The sequence below is a fragment of the Conger conger genome, chromosome 13, assembly GCF_963514075.1.
Source record: "Conger conger chromosome 13, fConCon1.1, whole genome shotgun sequence".
Taxonomy (NCBI): Eukaryota; Metazoa; Chordata; class Actinopteri; order Anguilliformes; family Congridae; genus Conger; species Conger conger.
This window is the reverse complement of record NC_083772.1, coordinates 26,851,127-26,871,318: the sequence shown is the minus strand read 5'-3', so window position 1 is coordinate 26,871,318 and position 20,192 is coordinate 26,851,127. Positions and strand designations below refer to the sequence as shown.

At 44.5% G+C, this 20,192-nt stretch overlaps 1 protein-coding gene across 1 annotated transcript in view; it reads left to right on the top strand.

The window, feature by feature from the left end:
* Window positions 1-18,836, top strand: part of LOC133108643 (WD repeat-containing protein 49-like) — a 20,184-nt gene extending 1,348 nt beyond the window's left edge. The window contains exons 3-19 of the mRNA XM_061218270.1: window positions 150-326; window positions 1,127-1,298; window positions 3,228-3,395; window positions 5,346-5,494; window positions 5,941-6,174; window positions 6,853-7,017; window positions 7,227-7,342; window positions 7,703-7,833; window positions 10,359-10,457; window positions 10,718-10,879; window positions 11,751-11,938; window positions 12,939-13,136; window positions 13,649-13,863; window positions 16,000-16,109; window positions 17,359-17,505; window positions 17,636-17,765; window positions 18,079-18,836. Of these exons, the coding sequence (XP_061074254.1) occupies window positions 150-326; window positions 1,127-1,298; window positions 3,228-3,395; window positions 5,346-5,494; window positions 5,941-6,174; window positions 6,853-7,017; window positions 7,227-7,342; window positions 7,703-7,833; window positions 10,359-10,457; window positions 10,718-10,879; window positions 11,751-11,938; window positions 12,939-13,136; window positions 13,649-13,863; window positions 16,000-16,109; window positions 17,359-17,505; window positions 17,636-17,765; window positions 18,079-18,115 (2,598 nt within the window). The 3' untranslated portion in view covers window positions 18,116-18,836. The remainder of the gene's footprint in view (window positions 1-149; window positions 327-1,126; window positions 1,299-3,227; window positions 3,396-5,345; window positions 5,495-5,940; window positions 6,175-6,852; window positions 7,018-7,226; window positions 7,343-7,702; window positions 7,834-10,358; window positions 10,458-10,717; window positions 10,880-11,750; window positions 11,939-12,938; window positions 13,137-13,648; window positions 13,864-15,999; window positions 16,110-17,358; window positions 17,506-17,635; window positions 17,766-18,078) is intronic.
* Window positions 18,837-20,192: the final 1,356 nt, after the last annotated feature.

Sequence of the window (20,192 nt, the reverse complement as noted above, 5' to 3'; positions counted from 1 at the left end):
ACCGGATTTTGCTGCCTTTCTCTTTATCCTTGAGTCCAAAAGCATCTCTTCTTCTTTTTTCTCTCTTTCTGTATTGTTAGCTGTTTGTGCACCTCTTTGTCTCTCAGAAACAGCTTTCATGTTCTCTCCCACTGTCTTTCTGTCCCCAGATAGCTGTGAGCTTCACCAGTAAGGAGATCTGCTTCTATGACCTGCTGTCCAAGCAGGAGTACAGCTGTCAGTACAAACTCCAGGGCATTAAACACACTCCCATCAGCCTGGACTACTGGTTCAATCCTGAGAATTCAAACGAGGCTATGCTCAGCTTTGGAGACGTAGGGGGACAGGTCAGCTCACCGGTGTGCGCGTGTGTGTGCAAATCTCTAAAACAGCAGGTGTGAAATCTAGGGCTGGGATTTTAATTCACACTCTTTTTATGAAGTGTATCTCCTTCATACAGTTTAGAATTAGGTGTTTAAATATATTGAAAGTGCAGTTCCATGTCATGAAAGGTCACCAAGTAACTATGAGTTGTCTGGACAAATGAGTCCAGGAATATGCTTAAGGGGCTGTTTTTGTGGCCTTGGTATATCTAACACAGTACATTCCATATTTCATTTTCAAGTAATCGTGGGCTGTTTTTCCTAGAGAACTCAAAACTATATTGCAGGCCCAATTACATGCATGTGTCCAGTAATAATAGGATAGGCAAGTAATGGGTATTTTTCCCGAGGAATAACCTCAGGCAGAGAATAACCTTAGGCTTTTCCCTGCTGTGACCGCACACATTAATCTGCGGACTGTGTTCGCTCTCATCACGCACACTCAACCTGCAGCACACTGTGTTCTTCTCCTGACCTCATACCTGTGACATTGACAAATATTGTTTTATGACATTACATTAGTCTCTCTGTTGGCAGACACCCTCATCTGAGGAGCCTTACAGTGCCTTCAAATTAACACCTAAGACACACATTGACTCAATTATACACACTCTAAGACGGAGTTTAACTGCAGAAGGGGACGTGAAGCCATTTGCCTGGGATGGCTCTCGGGGTTGCTATTTCTGAGACTGACTGCTTCGCTCTTGTCTGTCTTTACTTGTCCTGCAGGTGTTTATGAGTTATGTTTACCTGTGCACTTGCAGGTGAGCGCCATCTGCTTCAGGACGGCCCAGATGTCGCTGTTCGAAAGGTCCGGCGCAGGGGCGGAGCAAGAATCTGCCCTCGTCATCAAGTGGGCGGAGCTTGCGCAAGGCCGCCATAAGTGCTGTTATACGGTGCAGCACCAGGCACACGGACAGTTGTGGGTCCGCAGAGGTGAGCCCCCGTTTGCCCAGGTGTGGTGGTGGAGGTGAATATGTGTATAAGCGTCACACACTGCGAGTGCTGTATACAGATATCCGATCACAAGTAATTAATAGAGCTGTGATCTGCGTGGCACGTTGACTGCCAACGCTTTTTTATAGTCTGTCTGCCAAAAAATCAAACATGCTGAAATTTCATGCCTCTCTCAATCATTCATTAAGATCACATCTGTTTGGGCTCCCTCATTAACGCAGGATATCACTTGATATGCAAATCGAGTATATTTTTTGTCCTTATTCATTACACTCAGAATAAAGCCTCATCTCCATTTTTGTTATTGTTATCATGCCCAATGAGCTGAAAGAGAGAGATTACTGGTTGTGTAACTGTTTTATGATGGATATTCTTTAACTCTTCCGCTTACAAGATGACATTCTTAAGACTCTAATAGACAACTTTATCAAAGTTTACTGGACATAATCCCACAGGTTGGGTGTGTGTGTAACATGCATGTATGTGGACATGTGCTTGTGAGTACATTAACATGAAAGTATGCTTTGATGTTTCTGTCCAGGTGTGTTTGCGTGCATCCGTGTGTGCATGAGTGCATGTGCATCAAACTTTCTCTTTCTCAGCTCTCTTCATCAAACTTTCCTCATTTGTGGTGCAGCCGACAGTAACCAGTGAATCCAACTGTTCTGTACCCAGTGCTTGCTTTAATTAGGTTAGCATGGCATGGTATGTGTCCACTTACTATCAGCCTTATACAGTCATGGTTAGAATATGTTATTTCATTACGGATTATGGAAAAGTAGATCTGTATCACTGTTGCTTAACGCTTTTGGCCTCATGCCTGATTCTGGTGTCATTCCAACGCGTTGCTCAGTATCACCATACAAACATGTTCCTGAAGGAGTGTTTAGTTTAACTGCCAAGGGCTCTCATCTTTGACTTCAGGCCTTCATTCACATTCCACAGAAATCACACAGCAAATGCTCTATGGTATTATTCCGTAGTTACTGAGCGCTGAAGTTGTGTTATTTTGTCTGGGGAGTTTTGAACTTGAGTGACTTGTTCTGTAACCATGGTGACTCGCTGCAGTAGGCGCCCAGTGTATAGCAGATCACCCCGAGGTATCTTAATTACATCATTAATGACTTTATTATGCCATGGTGTGTCTGCACTGCGAGCATTTGTTCTACTCCCCTGTCAGCTCTCCTTCGATATGGAGAGGAGACAGTGCGCCCATCCATCCTTTCTTCCTTCTCTTTGTCGATGAGATGTATTTAAGTGTGTTTTTGCTTGTGTGCAAGTGGTTAATGGGGGGGGGGGGGATTTAGGGGACGGGAGAAACTGGGTATTTAGTGGGGCAAAGACAAAAGGATCAAAACTAATTAAAAAGAACAACAGAAAAGTCAAATCGGAAACAGGAGTAGAAGCAAAAACATGAAAAGCACTGCTAATGTACATTTTCAGGGTACATTATCTACACTCTGTTTTTCTGCTTTCTTTTTAAATTTATAGGCCTGAGAAATTATCTGGTGTTGTTGTGCATTTGATGGGTTGGACGGCCACAGGGTTGGAACTGATTTAAAGTCAGAGGTCAATGTGTAGATGATAAGAGCTGAGCAAGTCGCTTGAAAGCTCATTGTGAATATTAGTCTATTACAGTGACAATTTGCATGAAGAAGCATTTTTTTTTCCTCAAATATCAAAAAAGGCACCATGTAATTTTTAGCAAAATAGTAGCATTTGAAGCTGATCCTAGACGAATGAATCTAGGGAAACGAACCAGAAGAGCAAAGATTTGTCAGCATAATCAAAACGTGACTTGCTCTTCCTCCTAGTCTTGTCTTTATTGTCCTCTTCATCTTCCCCCTTTCCTCACTTTTCCACCCCCAACTGTTGAATGTTGGAGCAGTATTGTGCTTCCTCCTCCAGTGAGGTTCGTGGGGAATCTGGAGGCCTTCATGTCCTGCTCCACCAGCAGTGAGAACAGTCTGGTCCTGGCCTGGAGGGAGAAGGAGGCCAAAGCCCTCAGGACCACACCCTTCCACATCCCGCAGGGCACCAACGACCTGGACTACCACACCGCTCTCAACCTCATCGGTATGACCCCATTCATCTGTTACTCTCCTCTTCTCACTCTCCTGCTACTTCAGCCTGATTGTTCATGAATCTATCACTCTCCTCTTCTCACTCTCCTGTTAGTTCAGCCTGATTGTTCATGAATCCATTACTCTCCTCTTCTGACTCTCCTGCTACTTCAGCCTGATTGTTCATTAATCCATTGCTCTCCTCTTCTCACTCTCCTGCTACTTCAGCCTGATTGTTCATTAATCTATCACTCTCCTCTTGTCACTCTCCTGTTACTTCAGCCTGATTGTTCATTAATCTATCACTCTCCTCTTCTCACTCTCCTGCTACTTCAGCCTGATTGTTCATTAATTTATCACTCTCCTCTTGTCACTCTCCTGTTACTTCAGCCTGATTGTTCATTAATCCATTATTCTCCTCTTCTCACTCTCCTGCTACTTCAGCCTGATTGTTAATTATCTTACCCTCCTCGTTTATTCCTTAACGTACTTTCTTCAGTCACAGCCAGGCTTTTTTTAGAACAAACAGGACAGGTTTTATGATCAGAAGTTTATTCATTAATAATTATAATTATGGAAAATTCCTGGGCTACCGTTCTGCTGATCAACAGGAGATTAATTTACTTATTAACTAAAATGAATTCAAAGGAAAACGCAAGACTAAGCAACAGCAGGGGGTTTGCCTCTGTGTTTTTCCTGATGCACCAGCTCTGCTGCTGCCTGCATTTAGATCATCTGTCATACACAACTCATTGCATTTCTCAAGCACAATACTTTTGGCAGCAGCTCAGCGCAAGTGTATTAATCATATCTTCCCTGACATAGTATTACCTCAGTCTGAGATGTTGTCACACAAGTGCAGTTCTACATCTTATGTTACACTGAATTATACAATTGCTCTGCGGATTCGCTATTTCAGGGCCACTTGATCACTGATACAGAAGCAATTTGTGACCATTGTAACCTTTGACCGTCTTAATCTGGATTCTAAATGAAAGGATTTGAACCCTGGCATAAACCTCATATACAACATGACACCAAGCATCCAAAGTGTGAAATGCCAAGAGCGTTGTTTTTTTTTATCACAATGGCCTTACAACCTTTTTTGTTGCAATGTTAAATCTCTCAACACCTGCAATATCAATTTTCAGTGAATGCCTCGCAGAGGGTGACATGCTTAACTCGTGGTCATAAACACAAATAAAGTGCACCTGGCTTGTAAAAATGCCGGGAATAAGAATAACTCTTGGGTCCTGTTAAGGTGCTGTTCCGGTGTGTTGATGGGCCTCGGATGTGCTGTGTCCCGTCCCTCTTTAGGGAACCTAAACTGCAGACGAAAACGTTTTCCTCCTGCTCGTGCCTGTTCGAGCTCAGCATCATGCAGTGTGAAATGTGGCGTTTCAGGGGCGATTGTGTGCTTGTCTGAGCACCCCCCCAAAAGGTTGCAGAAATGAGTGTGGCTGGTGAATACAGCTGGTCATTCTGACCGTGGGGGAAATTGGGAGGAAAACATATATCAAATATTATCTGCTCAACCCACAATATGTTCATGAAATGTATATATTATTCTTTTTCTTTTTGCCACAATAAATGAACTGAAAAGAAGACTTTGCCGTGTAAAAATAAAAAATTACAATGGATTACCTTTTGATTTTATTTTACAACAGTAAAATAAAGCAGATTTTCTTTGGCAGCAGTAGCATCTTTCATCATACAAGTTAGCAGTACCACAAAATGACTTTAATTAATTTTGATTCAGCTGGGAGTCAAACTTAAATCAGATGAAACACTGCATTGTGATACAGTGTACAATTCTCACTTCAATTCTCATTCTTAAAATGTTTCCTAAGTTAATAAAAATGAATCTATGAGTTCACTCTGCAGTATACTCTGTGTGTTGTACTATACCACATACAGGTGCTATTCACTCCATCCGCCTGTCTGTTGTGTCCTCTGTCTGCAGCCACTGCAGGCATCGACAGCAGGGTGTGTCTGTGGAACCCCTACGTGACCTCCAAGACTGTGGGCGTCCTGCGGGGTCACATGACCAGCGTAGTGGCGGTGCGGTTTGTTCAGGGAAAGAATCAGCTGATGAGTTTTTCCAAAGAAAAGGTTAGGGAAGAGGAGTTGAGGAACCATGTGAATGAGTGTGCGTGTGTGTGTGTGTGTGTGTGTGTGTGTGTGTGTGTGTGCATGTGTGTGTAAGACTTGAAGGACATGAAGTCTCAAGTAAAAGAATGCTGAATGGGGAGTACAGTGAGGATGTAGTCACCTTTAGTCATGTGCCATGAACAGTGGTTAACTGGGTGATTGAAGCTATTAATGGTCGGTGCTATTGTGTCTTTATCTATTTACATTGTTGGATAATACAGTTGAGCTTCTGAGTTATAATGTTTGGAGCTTTGAAATGTTTGTACATTTTAAAGTGACATGAAAATACAACACTTTTACCAATTTTAATTCTTTAATATATTAATCGGAATCATAAGCTCACATTACTGCAGGTTTCTTGTTTTAACTGGTGTTGGGTCAGTGCTGAGCTGGTCTCCTTTCCCTAGGTGTTGAGGGTGTGGGATGTGCATCACCAGATCTGTGTTCAGCGAGTGGCGGGGGTCTTCCCCAGGACACAGGAGTGCCAGACACGGCTCTTCTTTCACGAGGAGCGCAGTCGGTTATTTGTCTCCTTTAACAGCGTGCTCACCCTCCTGGAGGCCTTTCCAGAGGTGGGCAGGAGGGTGACCAGCCATGAGCACGCAGTCACCTCTGTCCTCTACAACCCGCTCTTCAAACAGGTGACCTCTCCCTCATCTCCCGGCTCATCTTCATCTCCTGTTTGCTGTACCTCACTGCCACCACCAGGGGCATAGCGAGCTTGGGTGCATGGCATCCTCTTTTCCTTTCATGATGTGATTGTATATTCTGTGTCTGTGTTCCTTATCTATTTATTGTATTAAAAAATTATACGATTTGGGAAAGGCCAAGGTTTATCGTCACACCTATTGTATAAAAAAACTGTATATTTGTGAAAGGCCTGGGTTTATCATCGTATATACCAGTTAATCCTATCCACTTTGCCCCCTTGTGGTTGAGTCATCGACATCTCAAATTATTGTTGCGTTCATATTTAGAGAATACAAAAAAGTGCAATGTAATAAAACCGCAAAACAGATTGTTAAAAAGAACAGTAGTTTAGATGCTTATCAGACATTTATTTGCAAAGCAGGGCAATAAAACCCCAACCTTCCCCCTCGCCATTATTAAGGTTTACAACCCTGACCTTGCCACAGACAATAAAAGGCATATTCTAACAATCCGTGATACCATTTCTCTATGTTCCAATATTGGAACAAAAATATACAATTCATAAGTTGCATCAACAAACAGTTTTTTTCTTAGCACACTTTTATTGCACGTCTGCCAGAGAAAATAGTGTCTGTATAATCAAAAGTAATGCTCATCCTCTCTCATAGGTCATAAGCAGTGATGCTGGCTCGACCATTACCTGCTGGCTCATGGACACAGGTCAGAAGGTTAAACAGTTCACCCAGTGCCATGGCAATGCTGAGATCTCCACCATGGCTCTGGACTCCTCCCAGACCCGTCTGTTCACCGGGGGCAGCGACGGCTCTGTGAAGGTCAGCACCACAGGCCCCCATTACCATCACGGTTCTCCGCTCAGCGCATAATGACCTGACGCAGCATTACCGTTGCCATCTTGGAAACTGTTGTGTCTGTTTACCCTGCTTCCAGAAGGATGGATGTCGAAACAAGCACTTTATTGCTTGTTTGCTTGTTTGATATGCTGCGCGTCCTCGTAATGCATTTGTTGCACTGTCTCTCTGAGGTGTGGGATTTTAACGGTCACTGCCACCACAAGCTGAACGCGGGTCGGGGTCAGGCCGTGGAGATCTCACAGATTCTGATCCTGAAGCGGACGGTGCTGGTCCTGGGGTGGGAGAGGTATGAAGAGAACTTGTACCGATTGAGAGATGAGCAATGACCTCTGAACTATGCTTAGAGTCAGAAGAAACAAACAGTAGCAATGCAGGTCATTTTGTATAATGCTGAATACTATATGCTGTTTTATTTACTCAAGTAGCTACATTTAAGTTATAGTTTCACTTTATTTTGTTGAAATGGTTTCCGGTCCAGTTTCTAAAAAGATATGCTGTGAATAAGAAATCCGATCAGATTTCTTCAGACTGATTTGACATCATGATATCAGACCACTGTGATAGTGTAATATTGTGGTAGTGTTGTGATATGATGATATAATGACATAGTGACATAATGATGTGTATCATATGTTCCTTCTTGCAGAATAATCACTGTGTTCAGGCTCAACACATTCTCGCAGTTTTTAATTCAGCCGTCTGAGTGGAAAGGTGGTGTTCAGCATCGTGACGATGTCCTGTGTGCGGCCTTCCTTCCCCCACAGGCCCTGGTCACAGGTACGCAGTGCTTGTGATTAAGCTTGTTCGCAACTGCAGGGGCCTCAGCTAGCCAAAAGACAACCTGAACATGTACAACAACATTGGAGAAACAGTCAATCATGTTAAATGTGAAAATAAGTTGGTAATATAAACTGTTGCCTCCAAAATGTATGCTTATGGAATGTTTCCCCCTGTCTGAATAGCTGTGCCTTTGGAGTGTGTAAATTAATGCTGTATGGATTGTTAAACAATCAGAATGTTGGGATCTGTTGTGGTCCTTAAGGTCTATAGACAGGGTGGATGGATTTGAGAGTATGTGTAGGCTGTACGTGAGTTTACTATCACATACTCAAATCTACAGGGAATGCTTCTGCTGACTATACGGCTGGAGTTAAACCTGAATCTTGCTGAAAGTACAACTGCAACGTTCCTCCAGGGATTCAAACTCAGAACTATCTGGTCCAATGCTATCACTGGTGACAGACTGCACTCCAGGGACTTTCTGGCTCTCCCTTGAGTTGGTGTGCAATTTACTTTTTTGGGTGGAGGCTTATCACTCCCTCCCATATCTCTCCTTTTTAAGCAGAAAACACGGGATTCTGTCATATGCTTTCTCCTTAAAGTCAGTCCCCAGTTCAGACCCAAGAAGCCAGGTGAGGTGAATGACGTCTGTTGTTACCTGCTTTAATGTATACTGAGCATCAGCAGCACCTGGCTCCTGACCTAACAGAAGTGCAGGATGTCTGCTTGGCATGATCCTTGCACGTGAGACTGTGTCAGGGTAAGGGCTCTTCAGCACTTTGGCTTGTACGTAGAGAATGACGGGGAGGCTTTTAATTTTTAAAATTAAACCAAGTCATCATCCAATGACATGCAGACTCAGGGAAATACACTCAAGTGCCATGAGAACTCAAACTGAAAGAGCAATTAAGCCTCTTCATTAACCTCTAGGCTCATCTTATCAAAAACAACAGGCGCTCTGCCCCCTTCTTTCAGTCTTTCAGCTCTTGTGGAAGGTGTAAATTCATTACCCACCAGCATACCAAATTCACACCCTCGCACGCAGAGCAGTCCCAAGCATAGATTAAATACGTGGAGACATGCTCTCTCTCTCAATTGCACGATTGGCAAGAGAGTGTAACTCACTGGAAGGGAAAGACAAACTACTTTATACATGCTTATATAAGCGCTATGTACATGTGAGGTTTCTGGGCCTCCTGCAGATAAATTGAATATGAAAGAGTTGAGGGAGAGTGAGAATGAGATGGGAACAAAATACAGATAGGATGGAAAGGTTGAAAAGAAAGAAAAAAAAGGAAAAGAAATGCAGAGGGCGCTGCAGTATACACAAAGCGAAGGTATTCAGAATGATAGTGTGCTTTCTCTTTCCCCCTCTCTCTCAGGATTATGCTAATGCAGAAATTAAATTACGTTTATTAGTGCAAGGCGGAGACGGAAGAATTTGCTTTGCAGGCTTGAAGTCCTCATTCAGCATGCAGGGAAACATTTGGCTGTTGGGGGACTGTTCTGTTTGCAGTTCCTCATCAATATTCAAACTCTGCACCACATACGCACACACACGCACGCAGAAACCCACTCACTGACACGCGCGCACACACACATGCTCTAGCACACCTCACGTCAAGGGCTGCAGACTTTTTTATTTTATCTGCCATCTCTTGTAACATTTCTCGCCTGAATAACTGGATATTCTGGGCATTGTCTCTGAAAGATTGACCATCCACAGGAGAATGTGCTGTTGAACCGTAGTGCTTTGTTAAAAAAAAAAAGAGAGAATAAATAATGACCATGATTTTTTAATGCCGCCTCCCTCAGTACAATGGGCAGGAGCTGACAGCTCAGAAAGTTGGCCCTCAGGTGATGCCACATGCTTTCGGCAGACACAGATCACTGGCAAAGACTTTGTTGGGACAGCAGTGTGCAGCAGTGGTTAGACGCTTAACATGGGAGTCTGGGTTTGAATTTCCAGATGGAAAACTTTCTGTTGTGCCCCTAAGCAACATACTAGTTCACCTGAATGACTCCAAATCCAAGTGAAATTAATCAATTCTAGAAGATGAGAGCTTCACTGTTTTAAGAGCTGTCGCAAAGTTGAGATGAGGATGGCTACGAGACAAGGCACTAATGTAACTCCCCACTCCTCACTGCTCCTCGTGGAACTAAAATGAAAAGCAGTGAAGGTAAGTGACAGAAAATTGACTGCATTAAAGATGCAAAGCCAGTGCAAACAGTGCTGTGATTCTGCTGTCATCTCTTGAATCCGGCAATTATCTACATGACTGAAATTATCTTTCGAGCTCTGCAGTCACCTCCCTGAGTCAGTACTGCTCATCTCCAAAATTCAGCAGTTATCTCCATTGTTCTGCAGTCATCTCCATTGTTCTGCAGTCATCTCTGTGGTCATGCTGTCATCTCCATGGTTGTGCAGTCATCTCCGTGGTTATGCTGTCGTCTCTGTGGCTACGCTGTCATCTTCATGGCTCTGTACTCAAAGCTCTGCTGTCATGTTGCTGTCTCCACAGGGAGCTATGATGGGCAGATCACAGTCTGGAACAACAGCACGGAGAACGCGCTGCGCAAGCTTCACTGGGATGGCCTGCGTGGGCTGAGGTCCCGCTCAGGTCAGAGTGAACTCCTCGACGTCCCACTACTGTGAGCGGGATAGTGTAAAAACGTCCACTTTTGTGTTTTGGTATGAAACACGTTGACATAAAATAATGACACGCACAATTATCAATCGCTGCAGCATTAATGGTAGCTGTATTAAGCAACACAATGGTGTTCAGCATCAGTTAGCTTTTCTGAATCATAAGGGAGATACCTGCAAGAGACCTGGCAGGAAAAGCTACTGCCCCTTTCTGTGTCTGACTAATCTCTACAGACAGTAAATTACTGAAGCCACCGATGCTGACTTTCCCAAGGAGTTCCCTTCCTGCCTTACCCCCGCAGTATCCTGCCCCCACTGGTGTGGAGGACCCAGAGTGCAGCCATGCTGTAACCAGACTGTTTTTCCTGGAGGCCAGGAAGAGTGCGGCCGCAGCAGGTAGGGACTGAATGCGAGCAATCAATACATGTGGCTACAGACTGAATTGAAGTACCATTTTGCTATCAATGAGCCATTTCACTGAATTGGGTTAAGTGCTGTTAAGAGCAAGCACTTCCATAGGTTAGAATTATTCAGACATTGAGTCAGCATATCTCACCTTATTCGATCAATGAAGCCTGACAACTATTGAACTCTATTGATGTTATTGAGCAGGGGGTTTTGGGCACTTTAATAAGGTAAACTAACCCTGGAGATGGGTAGATGTGAGTCATAAGTCTTGCGTGCTCTTTGCACCACCGTTCAAGGGGTTTGCACTTTATTCATCTGTGAGCTGGCTACTCGTCTGGATTTGACAACTTGTTGTCAGTTACCTGCAAATAGTAAATTTCATGTGTATAAAACAGTGAAGGAATTGACTATAGGGTTACATTTTCAGGTGCAAATGTTGACAACATTTCATCAACACGAGGACCAACAACATGTTACAGTATTTACTGCACATTAGTATTCAATAAACAACTTGATTAAATTAATTAAAACAGACTTGAAGAAATAAATGGCATAAATGTCTGATTTGAAAACTGATTTGTAAGAATATCCACTATGAAAGTCTCTCTGCTACAAATTCCCTTAAGGTGCTTCTTTTCTCCTTGATGTTGCTAAGCACTAACATTAAACAGAGAAATTCCTAAACTGTTGAATACTGTATATTCTGAGTGCTGGGTCCTGTCTGGTCAGATATCTGAATGTACCGCCCTGTTAGATATGCAGCCCTTGAATTTCTTGGTGACAACATGGACAGTTTAGAGCTATATAAGGTTCTGCTACGATCCCTGGATCCTCAGTGTCCTGGTTTGGTCTGTTTCAGGGGGGGCAGACCTGGTGTCGTGTGGAGGCTCAGGTACGGTGCGTTTCTGGAACACGACTCACGGCTGCCTCACGGGGGAGTTTGTTGCTCACAAGGACTGCGGATCCATCATAATGACGGTGGACAGGAGCTCGCGATACCTGGTCACCGCTGACACGGATGGAGGAGTGAAGGTGTGGGACATACAGGTGAGAGGTTCAGAGAAGGACAGTAAAGGAGGGAGGCGGATGGAGAGATGGATTATCCATGGAGGAAACAGATGAGAGAGAAAGTGAGAGAAGTAATCTGAAGGAAGGTGAAGGCAGAAAACGTAGAGGGAGGCTGAAAAGGAGGTCTACCTCGATATTTTCATAACCGGTGTTTGGGGGCTGATGGATCAGGAATGATGGATAAAGTACAAGCGAGAAAGGGTCGGCTAGAAATGGGAGAAGGGTGCAGGGAGGGGTGATGATAAGGGACTCATGGGAGTGAGGGATGGTTAGCCCAAAGGAAGCAGTCTGCCGAAACCGTTATAAAAAAAGCTGCTGACTCTGAACATAATATTCAATTTAGTTTCTCTCTCAGGTGTTCCAGGCATCAAACACGCATTATAGCCTCTTCCCAGGACAGCTTTTAAAAGAAATATCCTTTTTTTTTTTTTTTTACTCGCCATCAGCATCAGAAGAACCGTGTTGTCCTTGAGCGATAAAGTAACCCTGACAATGGAGTTTGGTGATTGATGGCTGGCGAGAGGGTGTTTGTCAATTCCCAAACTTTTCTTGAAGTGTAACTACATGCACCGATGAGAATGAATTGTGCGACCATTTTACTTTAGCGCTTTAATAAGACATGATAATTTGTGGTCTCGTACTTTGGCAACGGGTGCCGCGGTTGATGTAACGGCTTCAGTGATTCCATAATGGATTGCCTCTGGCCTTCCTGGTGGCACTCATCAAAGAGAAAGTGCTGTAGCACGGCACATCTCTCTCATAGCAGCTGCACCTTTGGCGTGGACTGCACACTCTAGGGCTCAAGGTTTCTCCGCCGTTAAGAACATTCCAGGCACGGTTCCAGTCGCTCTCCTGTATGCTGTTGGCTGTCAGGAGTCATTGCTTCTGTCTGGTTGTGCCTACGCGTCTGACTGGCTGTAATGCTGTTAACGTCTGACGATATTTTGTATGTGCTGACCTGCGATTGGACGGCCTGCAGGACTACTGCCTCCGCCCCTTTGAGGGCGTGAAGCGTGAAGCTCCGGAGCTGCTGGTCAGTGTCCGCCCTCACCTGGACTGTGTGACTCACCTGGAGACCTGTGTCCATGGCGGGCAGCTCTTCCTCCTCTCCGCCTCTGCGGACTGCAGCCTGGCTCTGAGCTACCTCCCTGGACCTGCCGTGGGCATCTTCGGACAGGTGAGCATGCAGCTCACACAAACGTGTGTAGACCAGACAGGCAGTGTAACATACTAAAGCCACAGGTGCATCACATGAGTACAGTGTGCAAATATGCCTCTGGATAGACTGAGAAATTTCACTCAGGTATGTCTCTGGATGGACAAAGGAATCCGGCTCAGGTGTGTCTTGGGATGATCAGCTGAATGTATACCATACACATTATGGCTCTTGGAACACTGTGCCTGCCTTTTGCTGAAAAATGCATGACCAGATAGTTGAGCAAGATCACACTAGGTGAACAAAGTAATGTCTTTGGAAAAGAACTTGCAAAGTTGCAAAGATTGTTTCCACCTTTTTCCTCCCAACAAAGGTTTACTGTCTTTAGCTCAGATATATGAACATAGCTTTAGGCTGTTTTTGCAAATTCTTTCTCATTTTCATTTAGCCTGAGGGTCTTGTCAAGTGCATCTGTCCTGCTGCCCTAGTCGAACGTGCCCTTCTGCTCATGTGCTGCCTCTCCCTTCCACCAGGAGGTGCACTGGAGCCTGGATTGGACAGGGGACCCTGTCCTGATTAGCAGCATCCCGGAGGAGACGGAGGAGAGCGAGTCTGGCCTCAGAGAGAGGCCAGGTTCGGTCATGTCCTCCAGGGATCCGGCCCGGGGGCTGGGGTATCCGATTGCGGAGGACGTGTCTGTGTTCTCGTCTGCGGAGATCGATCCGGACGGCGTTGAAGGGAATATAAAGTGAGTTTTCCGAACAGATCATTCATCACAGTTTCTTATGTACCTAATCCCCACTTTCAAGGACTTCAGTACAACATCTGTTAACAAATTTTGGTTCTAATTCTTCACATCTCAAACAATGTTAAAAATTTTCAAGTGTTATTATAACATTTTATTACTTTGTTTACACAATTTCCTCATTTACAATGATTTATGCAGCTTGTATTTAACAGGTTCTCTGATTATTTACTTATACCACTCAAATGTAATGGCGGAGAGCTCCCTGGAAATTTGTGCCATCTGGGCACACTTCTACTGTCTTTACTTTACTGCAATGCCACCAACCTAGCACCACACTCTGCCACCTCTCCTTATTGGTTTAGTTTAGGTTTCACTCTGAATAACTGGGAACATGACATCAGCAGAAGGACACTCTGGGTGAAATTTCAGACGGAGACTTCAGATTTCCGATATGAATGATATTCATTTATCATATGAATGATCTCCCAACATGAAGATTCTCTTTTATCTTATCTATCACACCATTCATTTCAGAGCTGTGATGTATTTGTCCTTTTCTGCATGGGTAAAATTTATTTGATGTAATTGCCTCTCCATTATTATGATGATGATGATGATGATGATTGTGATTATTATTATTATGAGCAGGGAAAATCCGAGTTGGCTCACTAATAGATCCGCAGTGTTTGTGTGCCATTACAGTGCGGCCTCCGCAGATAATATGCACACACCCGAGAGCCTGGAGTCGAATAGATCCACTCCTCCAGGACACACCTGCACGTCTGTGCACCTGTATTGTCATGGCAACCACCATGCCACTGGTTAACATGTACAATGGAGTTAGAGGTCATTGGAGGAAGAGTACAAAGTCATGGAACCAAGAGCTTCAAAACGTGCTGAGGACCTTTCACAGATCTTCCACCACCATGTCTTGAATGGATATCCACGCAGGGAACAGCTGTGGAACATTCTAGAACCACATCGGCTTCTGTTAATGTACTGCATTTAACTTGGAGCAGACATTTTGATTCTGTCATCGTGGAGCAGACCCAGTGTGGTAATCGTGCTGATGGTGCATTGGGTATGCTGAATAGCAGCTCAGTTCTGTGACTGCTTTGCATTCTCAGCAGAAAATTTGCAGCATTGTATCTTACAGCGTGTCTTACAGGAATAATGGGGACAATCCGCAGGATATATTCAGAGACTCCCTTTCATCCCTGGGTATAAAATGACAGTGAGAACCGGCGTTTGGTTTTATAAAGTAGTATTTCCTCGTTCGGTGCGTTCTTCGTACGGACACGTTTGGGTATCCGTCGCAGCTTGCGCGAGTGGGGCTGCAGACTGAAGTCATAAAAGAGAAAGATTTGTGTGAAAGCAGTGCTTGATATTCTCTGGTACTGGCTCCGGGTTCCTGGCAGCGCTCGTAACACTTTGATTTTATAAAGGCTGTCACCGTTATCGCTTCCTCCCTCGCTCTCCCATCTCCAAGGTCTCACCTGTGTCCCCGGCAGCCGCCTCTGCTTTGATGAAGCCCCCGTGAGCTGTGTGCTAACCGCGCCCGGCCATCTCCGCGCGCACGTCTGGCACCAGCCGGCGGGTCGCCGGGTCAAACGGCCCAATCTGCCGCATCTGCTGACCGTCTGCTTTCCGTTAGGATTAATCGGCGTTTATCCTATGTCCATGGGTCCCTCTCCGTCCGTGTCCCTGTGACTGCATGTCTCCTTGTCCCTCCGTGGCTGTGTTTACACGTGTCCTTGTGTCCCTGTGTCTGTGTGTCCATCTATCTATGTCCCTGTGACTGCGTGTCCTCTAGTCCCTCCGTGGCTGTGTGTCCACGTATCTGTGTGTCCATCTGTCTGTGTCCCTGTGACTACATCTCCTCTAGTCCCTCCGTGGCTGTGTGTCCACGTGTCTGTGTGTCCATCTGTCTGTGTCCCTGTGTCTGCATCTCCTCTAGTCCCTCCGTGGCTGTGTGTACATTTGTCATTGTGTCTGTGTGTCCATCTGTCTGCATCTCGATGCCCTACTCCTACTCTAGGTCTCTCTTTGTATCCTTGTGTCTGTTGGTCCCTCTCGCCATCTGTCTAATCGTCAGTCCAATCGTCCTCATGTCCTGTGCCTGTCTGTGCTTCCCAGCGCCGCTCCCTGGAACAGTGGAATTCTGGGAAAGAGCTACCAGGAGAGATGGAGCCTGAGGAAGCGCGACAGCAAACACGCCCTGTGGAACACTGCGCAAAGTCCCATCGGTGAGGAATAACACTTTATGGTCCAGCTATTACAATTATAGAGGATGCAGGTTTTTGTCAATCTTATTGTATAAGCAATGAGAAATTCAGCCTCAATTCGGTCTGCAAATATTTGTCACACAAAGGTTTTGAGACCGGAAAATGAGAAGCTACGGTATGCGGCACGGTTCTATAATGGAAGGCTGATGCCAGTAGGGAAGGCAGACAACATTCTTCAGTTGGTATAAATGTCCAATGCATTATGATTAATGCCCCGCGCTGTAAGTCATAGCTCGGTGTCAGAGTTGCGCAGAAAGCTCACTGCAAGCTACATTCCGGTTGCTGAAAATTCCTCCATCCATTCTGGACAAGCACACATGTCCACATGTCCTTTATTTTCACTGAAATGGCTACCAGCTGTGCTGTGTGAGCAGAGCACCAAAGCAGAGGCAATCCCCTGCTAACTGGAGCTTTCTCTCCCCGGGTGAAGCTATGGATGATTATGCATTCTCCCGCAGACCCACAGCTGCCTCCGACATGCTCAGGAACTGGCTCTGCAATGTGGGCTGCATCACTGCAGGGGGAAAATATTTTACTAATGAATTCCTTTGAAAGTAATTACTTTGTACGCAAAATATTTTATGAATTAGAATTAGGTTACTAAGTTATATTTTTATCATCATAAGCCGATTGAAAGTATGTAAGAAATTTAGGGAAAAAGCTGTTGAGAGAGATTATTGGAGGATAGTGTTGCTAATAGCAACTTCCTATTAATCAGAAAGGCTTTAGGAGAGAGAAGGTGTTGCATCGCTAGTTCACCGCAGCTGAACGGGTGTTTGTTTGTTAAAGTTATGGAAGATTACCCTTTGGTATTCACCATCTGTCCGTGGAACCTATTTCATTGTTTGCTTGATAATTCTGACATTTTCTTCGAATAAGAAAGATTGCAACACTTTAAATTGCTGAACATTCTGAATTCTAGTTTGTGAACTGTTTTCCCAAAAGGAAAGGTTAGGAAAATTGTGTTCTTTGATGGATTTCTGTTTCCCAAACTATTCACATTCCCTTAGTATAGAATTGTACAGTGTGAAAGTATGTGTCTACAAGGTGATTTTATACGTTTTTTCTGTACCTGCCCCTCGCCTTTCTCATTTGTCATTTCTCGTCTCACTCTATCTCTCTCCTCTAATAGTAATTGTGTCCTCATTAGCCCAGTGCTTTTTTATTTCTGTCCGTTTCACGCGCTCCTGGATGCATGTCATCACCTCAGGAACATTCAGCTCGTTGCATATGGAAGAGCTGGGTGCCGTGGCAGACGTCCACAAGCCCGACTTTGTGGCCAATCCTCAACAGTACTTCAGGGACAACTGGGATTGTGCCACGCCTATCCCATCCTTCCTCCCTGTCGCCGCGGAGAGTAAGGTTCCCCGTTACAGAAAGAGCTACACAAGCATACTGAATAAACATCATGTATACTGCATATGCTTTCCTGTGACAATGAGACTGTGACAGATCGTTATCACTGGTTGTACCCTCTGGGCCAGCAGCGTTGAAGGCGGCCTTTGATGTGAGGAGTCTGTTTCCGAGGGAACTCCTGGAGCGGGAACAGTCGGTGGGGACACCGCAGGGGGGGTATGAGGCCGGATCGAAGAGGAACGGCGGATATGGGCGTGGCAGGTGCGTGAGCGAGCCATCAACAAAACCTGTTGCTTCTGCTCGCGGGTATTGTGTCCCGTTTAAGGATTCCTGGAATTCTCCAGCATATTGCAGTGTTGAGAGATTAGAGTGCACAACAAAAGAAACTACTTTTACTAAGGGCAACCGTGATAAAGAAAGTGTTTACTTTGTGCTCTTTTACGGTTGGTCATAAACACAATAGATCTTGCATGTAGACGCAGGGCATTGATTTAAAATGTTTACAGTGTGTCCCTGTTTGGAAAAGACACACTGCAGATCGTGGCTAATGTGTTTATCTCTGTTTTTCACACAGGAAACCAAGAGCTTCAGCGGTTTTTAAAGCCAAATGAAAGAAAACCGCTGAAGCACGCACACACACACAGAGTCACAAACAGGCCTCTTCGAATAAAGAAGCCCATCAGTGCGGCATACTGTACACCTAGAAATCTGAGACACGCCCTTACATTATCTTCATATTATGACTATGACATTGAAACTGAATGTATTTGTTATTTCAGTTGTATTGTGTTAGATGCACCATTCACCAGTGAGAGATGGATTAGGTTTCTCAAAAAGACTCTGCATTCTTTTCTTCATCTTTTCTAATTGTGTTGATGAACATACTCTTACACTATTGCATGTCTGCACTGTGTGTAGAGGCTAGATTGTTTTGTTGAAGTGCTGAAGTTAGAATTCACAGTTCCACTGATCACTGTCCTGATGAAAGGTAACAAATTAATCTTCGAGATCACTTCATTTCTCAGTACATTGGGCTACAAGGTGATGCAAGAGACTTGTCACCTATTCAGTCTTCACTCTGCTCAGTGAGACAGCGCACATCAATTTGATGGATACATAAAGGCTGTAGGCCCTCATGTTTAATGATGCATTTAGTACTGATTCTGAATCAGGACACTTCACAGCACAGTGTTATACTTTTGGTTCAACTTCTTGGGTGTCTGCCCATTCTCATTGCTTTAAGGGGACTGATGGCTCATGCTGGAAACAGCAGTGTTAGAAGAGAGGGAGTCTTCAGAAAAGTCTTAACCAGCATCATACATGCAGGCAAGAAAATGACTGTGTAAATACGTGTGTCTAGACATATTGTCGAGGGAACTGTACTGTATACACTGTATACAAGCCTACCTGTAGACAATGTATGATACTAACAGGCCCAAGAGCACAGTTGGACTCTAAGGATCCCATAAATCCCAGAAAAAAAAAGAAAAAACAACAACAAAAAAGCCTTGAGCCTGTGACAAGCAAGTGAAGAGTTTGAAAAACAGCACTGCCTTTAAGGTGAGACAGCAGCTCTCCAGGCCAGGAGTGGGAAGAGAGCGCTTTCGGAAGACTTTTACAGAACTTTAATAAGACCGGCTCTCAGACTTCAAAGAAAGTTTTTCTTTTTTTTCTTTTCTTCGGCGCGGCTAGCCGCGCAGGCAATCCGGAGGTTTTTCCGGCCTGGTGCCAGGCAGGGAGAACGGATGGGCTCATTTGCCGCTGCCATGGATAAGACCATCAACACTGCGGTTCTGCTGGTGCTGACAGACTGAGGCTGATATGCGGTTCGGGGGGGATGGGATTATTGATGGTCCTGGACGAGGGCTCTAATCTCTCCTCGGGAACAGAAGGCTTAAATTACAGCGGGGACGGGCGCCTGAGACTGGGTCCAGCTCACCCCCTGTTACTGGCAGAAGACTCAATTAAAGCCCGGAAGTTTCCGCTGAGGTCACCGGGTGCAGAGTGGAGGGGAAAACCAATTATCGTAATAAATGCAATTTTTTGATGATAATTAGTGTTCGTGCTGTTGCTCTGAAAAACACCTGTTGCTACCAATGAAACTGAGAGATGAAAAGATTGTTGCCATGGCGCTGAACCCAGACCAATTTATTTTTAATATGTGGTGCATTAAAAAAACAGCGGATTTCTGCACTGTTTGCTTTACTTGTTTAAATATCTTATGATCTAATAAAAATAGCCATTGGTTCATAATGCTTTCAGGAAAAATAATCTAAATGCCTTGGCACAGTGAGAGGATTCTTCCTGTAAACATTGTTTTAACATGGTGTCATTGTCAGAAAAAACTTAATCTACTGTTCTGCGAAACCCTGGTCTTTGTTATACAGCTTTTGTTTTCCCACCTCTCGTTCTCTTTTGTAAGGTGTGCAGTGAATAACTGAAGGTCTCAAATGAAAGTCTGTTAGAAAGGGCTCTCAGTGTGTCTCTGGTAACTGTATTTATTTCACTATAGATATCTGTTAAAGGGGTTTGGCCTCCTTGCACGTCTCTAGTAAAGGCCATTTATCACACTAAAGGTCCCAGGTCTCACTGCAGTCTGCTCTGCCCTAAGACTATAGTAGCACACTGTGGTAATATAGTCTTAAGCCAGAGCAGACACTCCTAAATATTTGATGGTCCTATTTTACA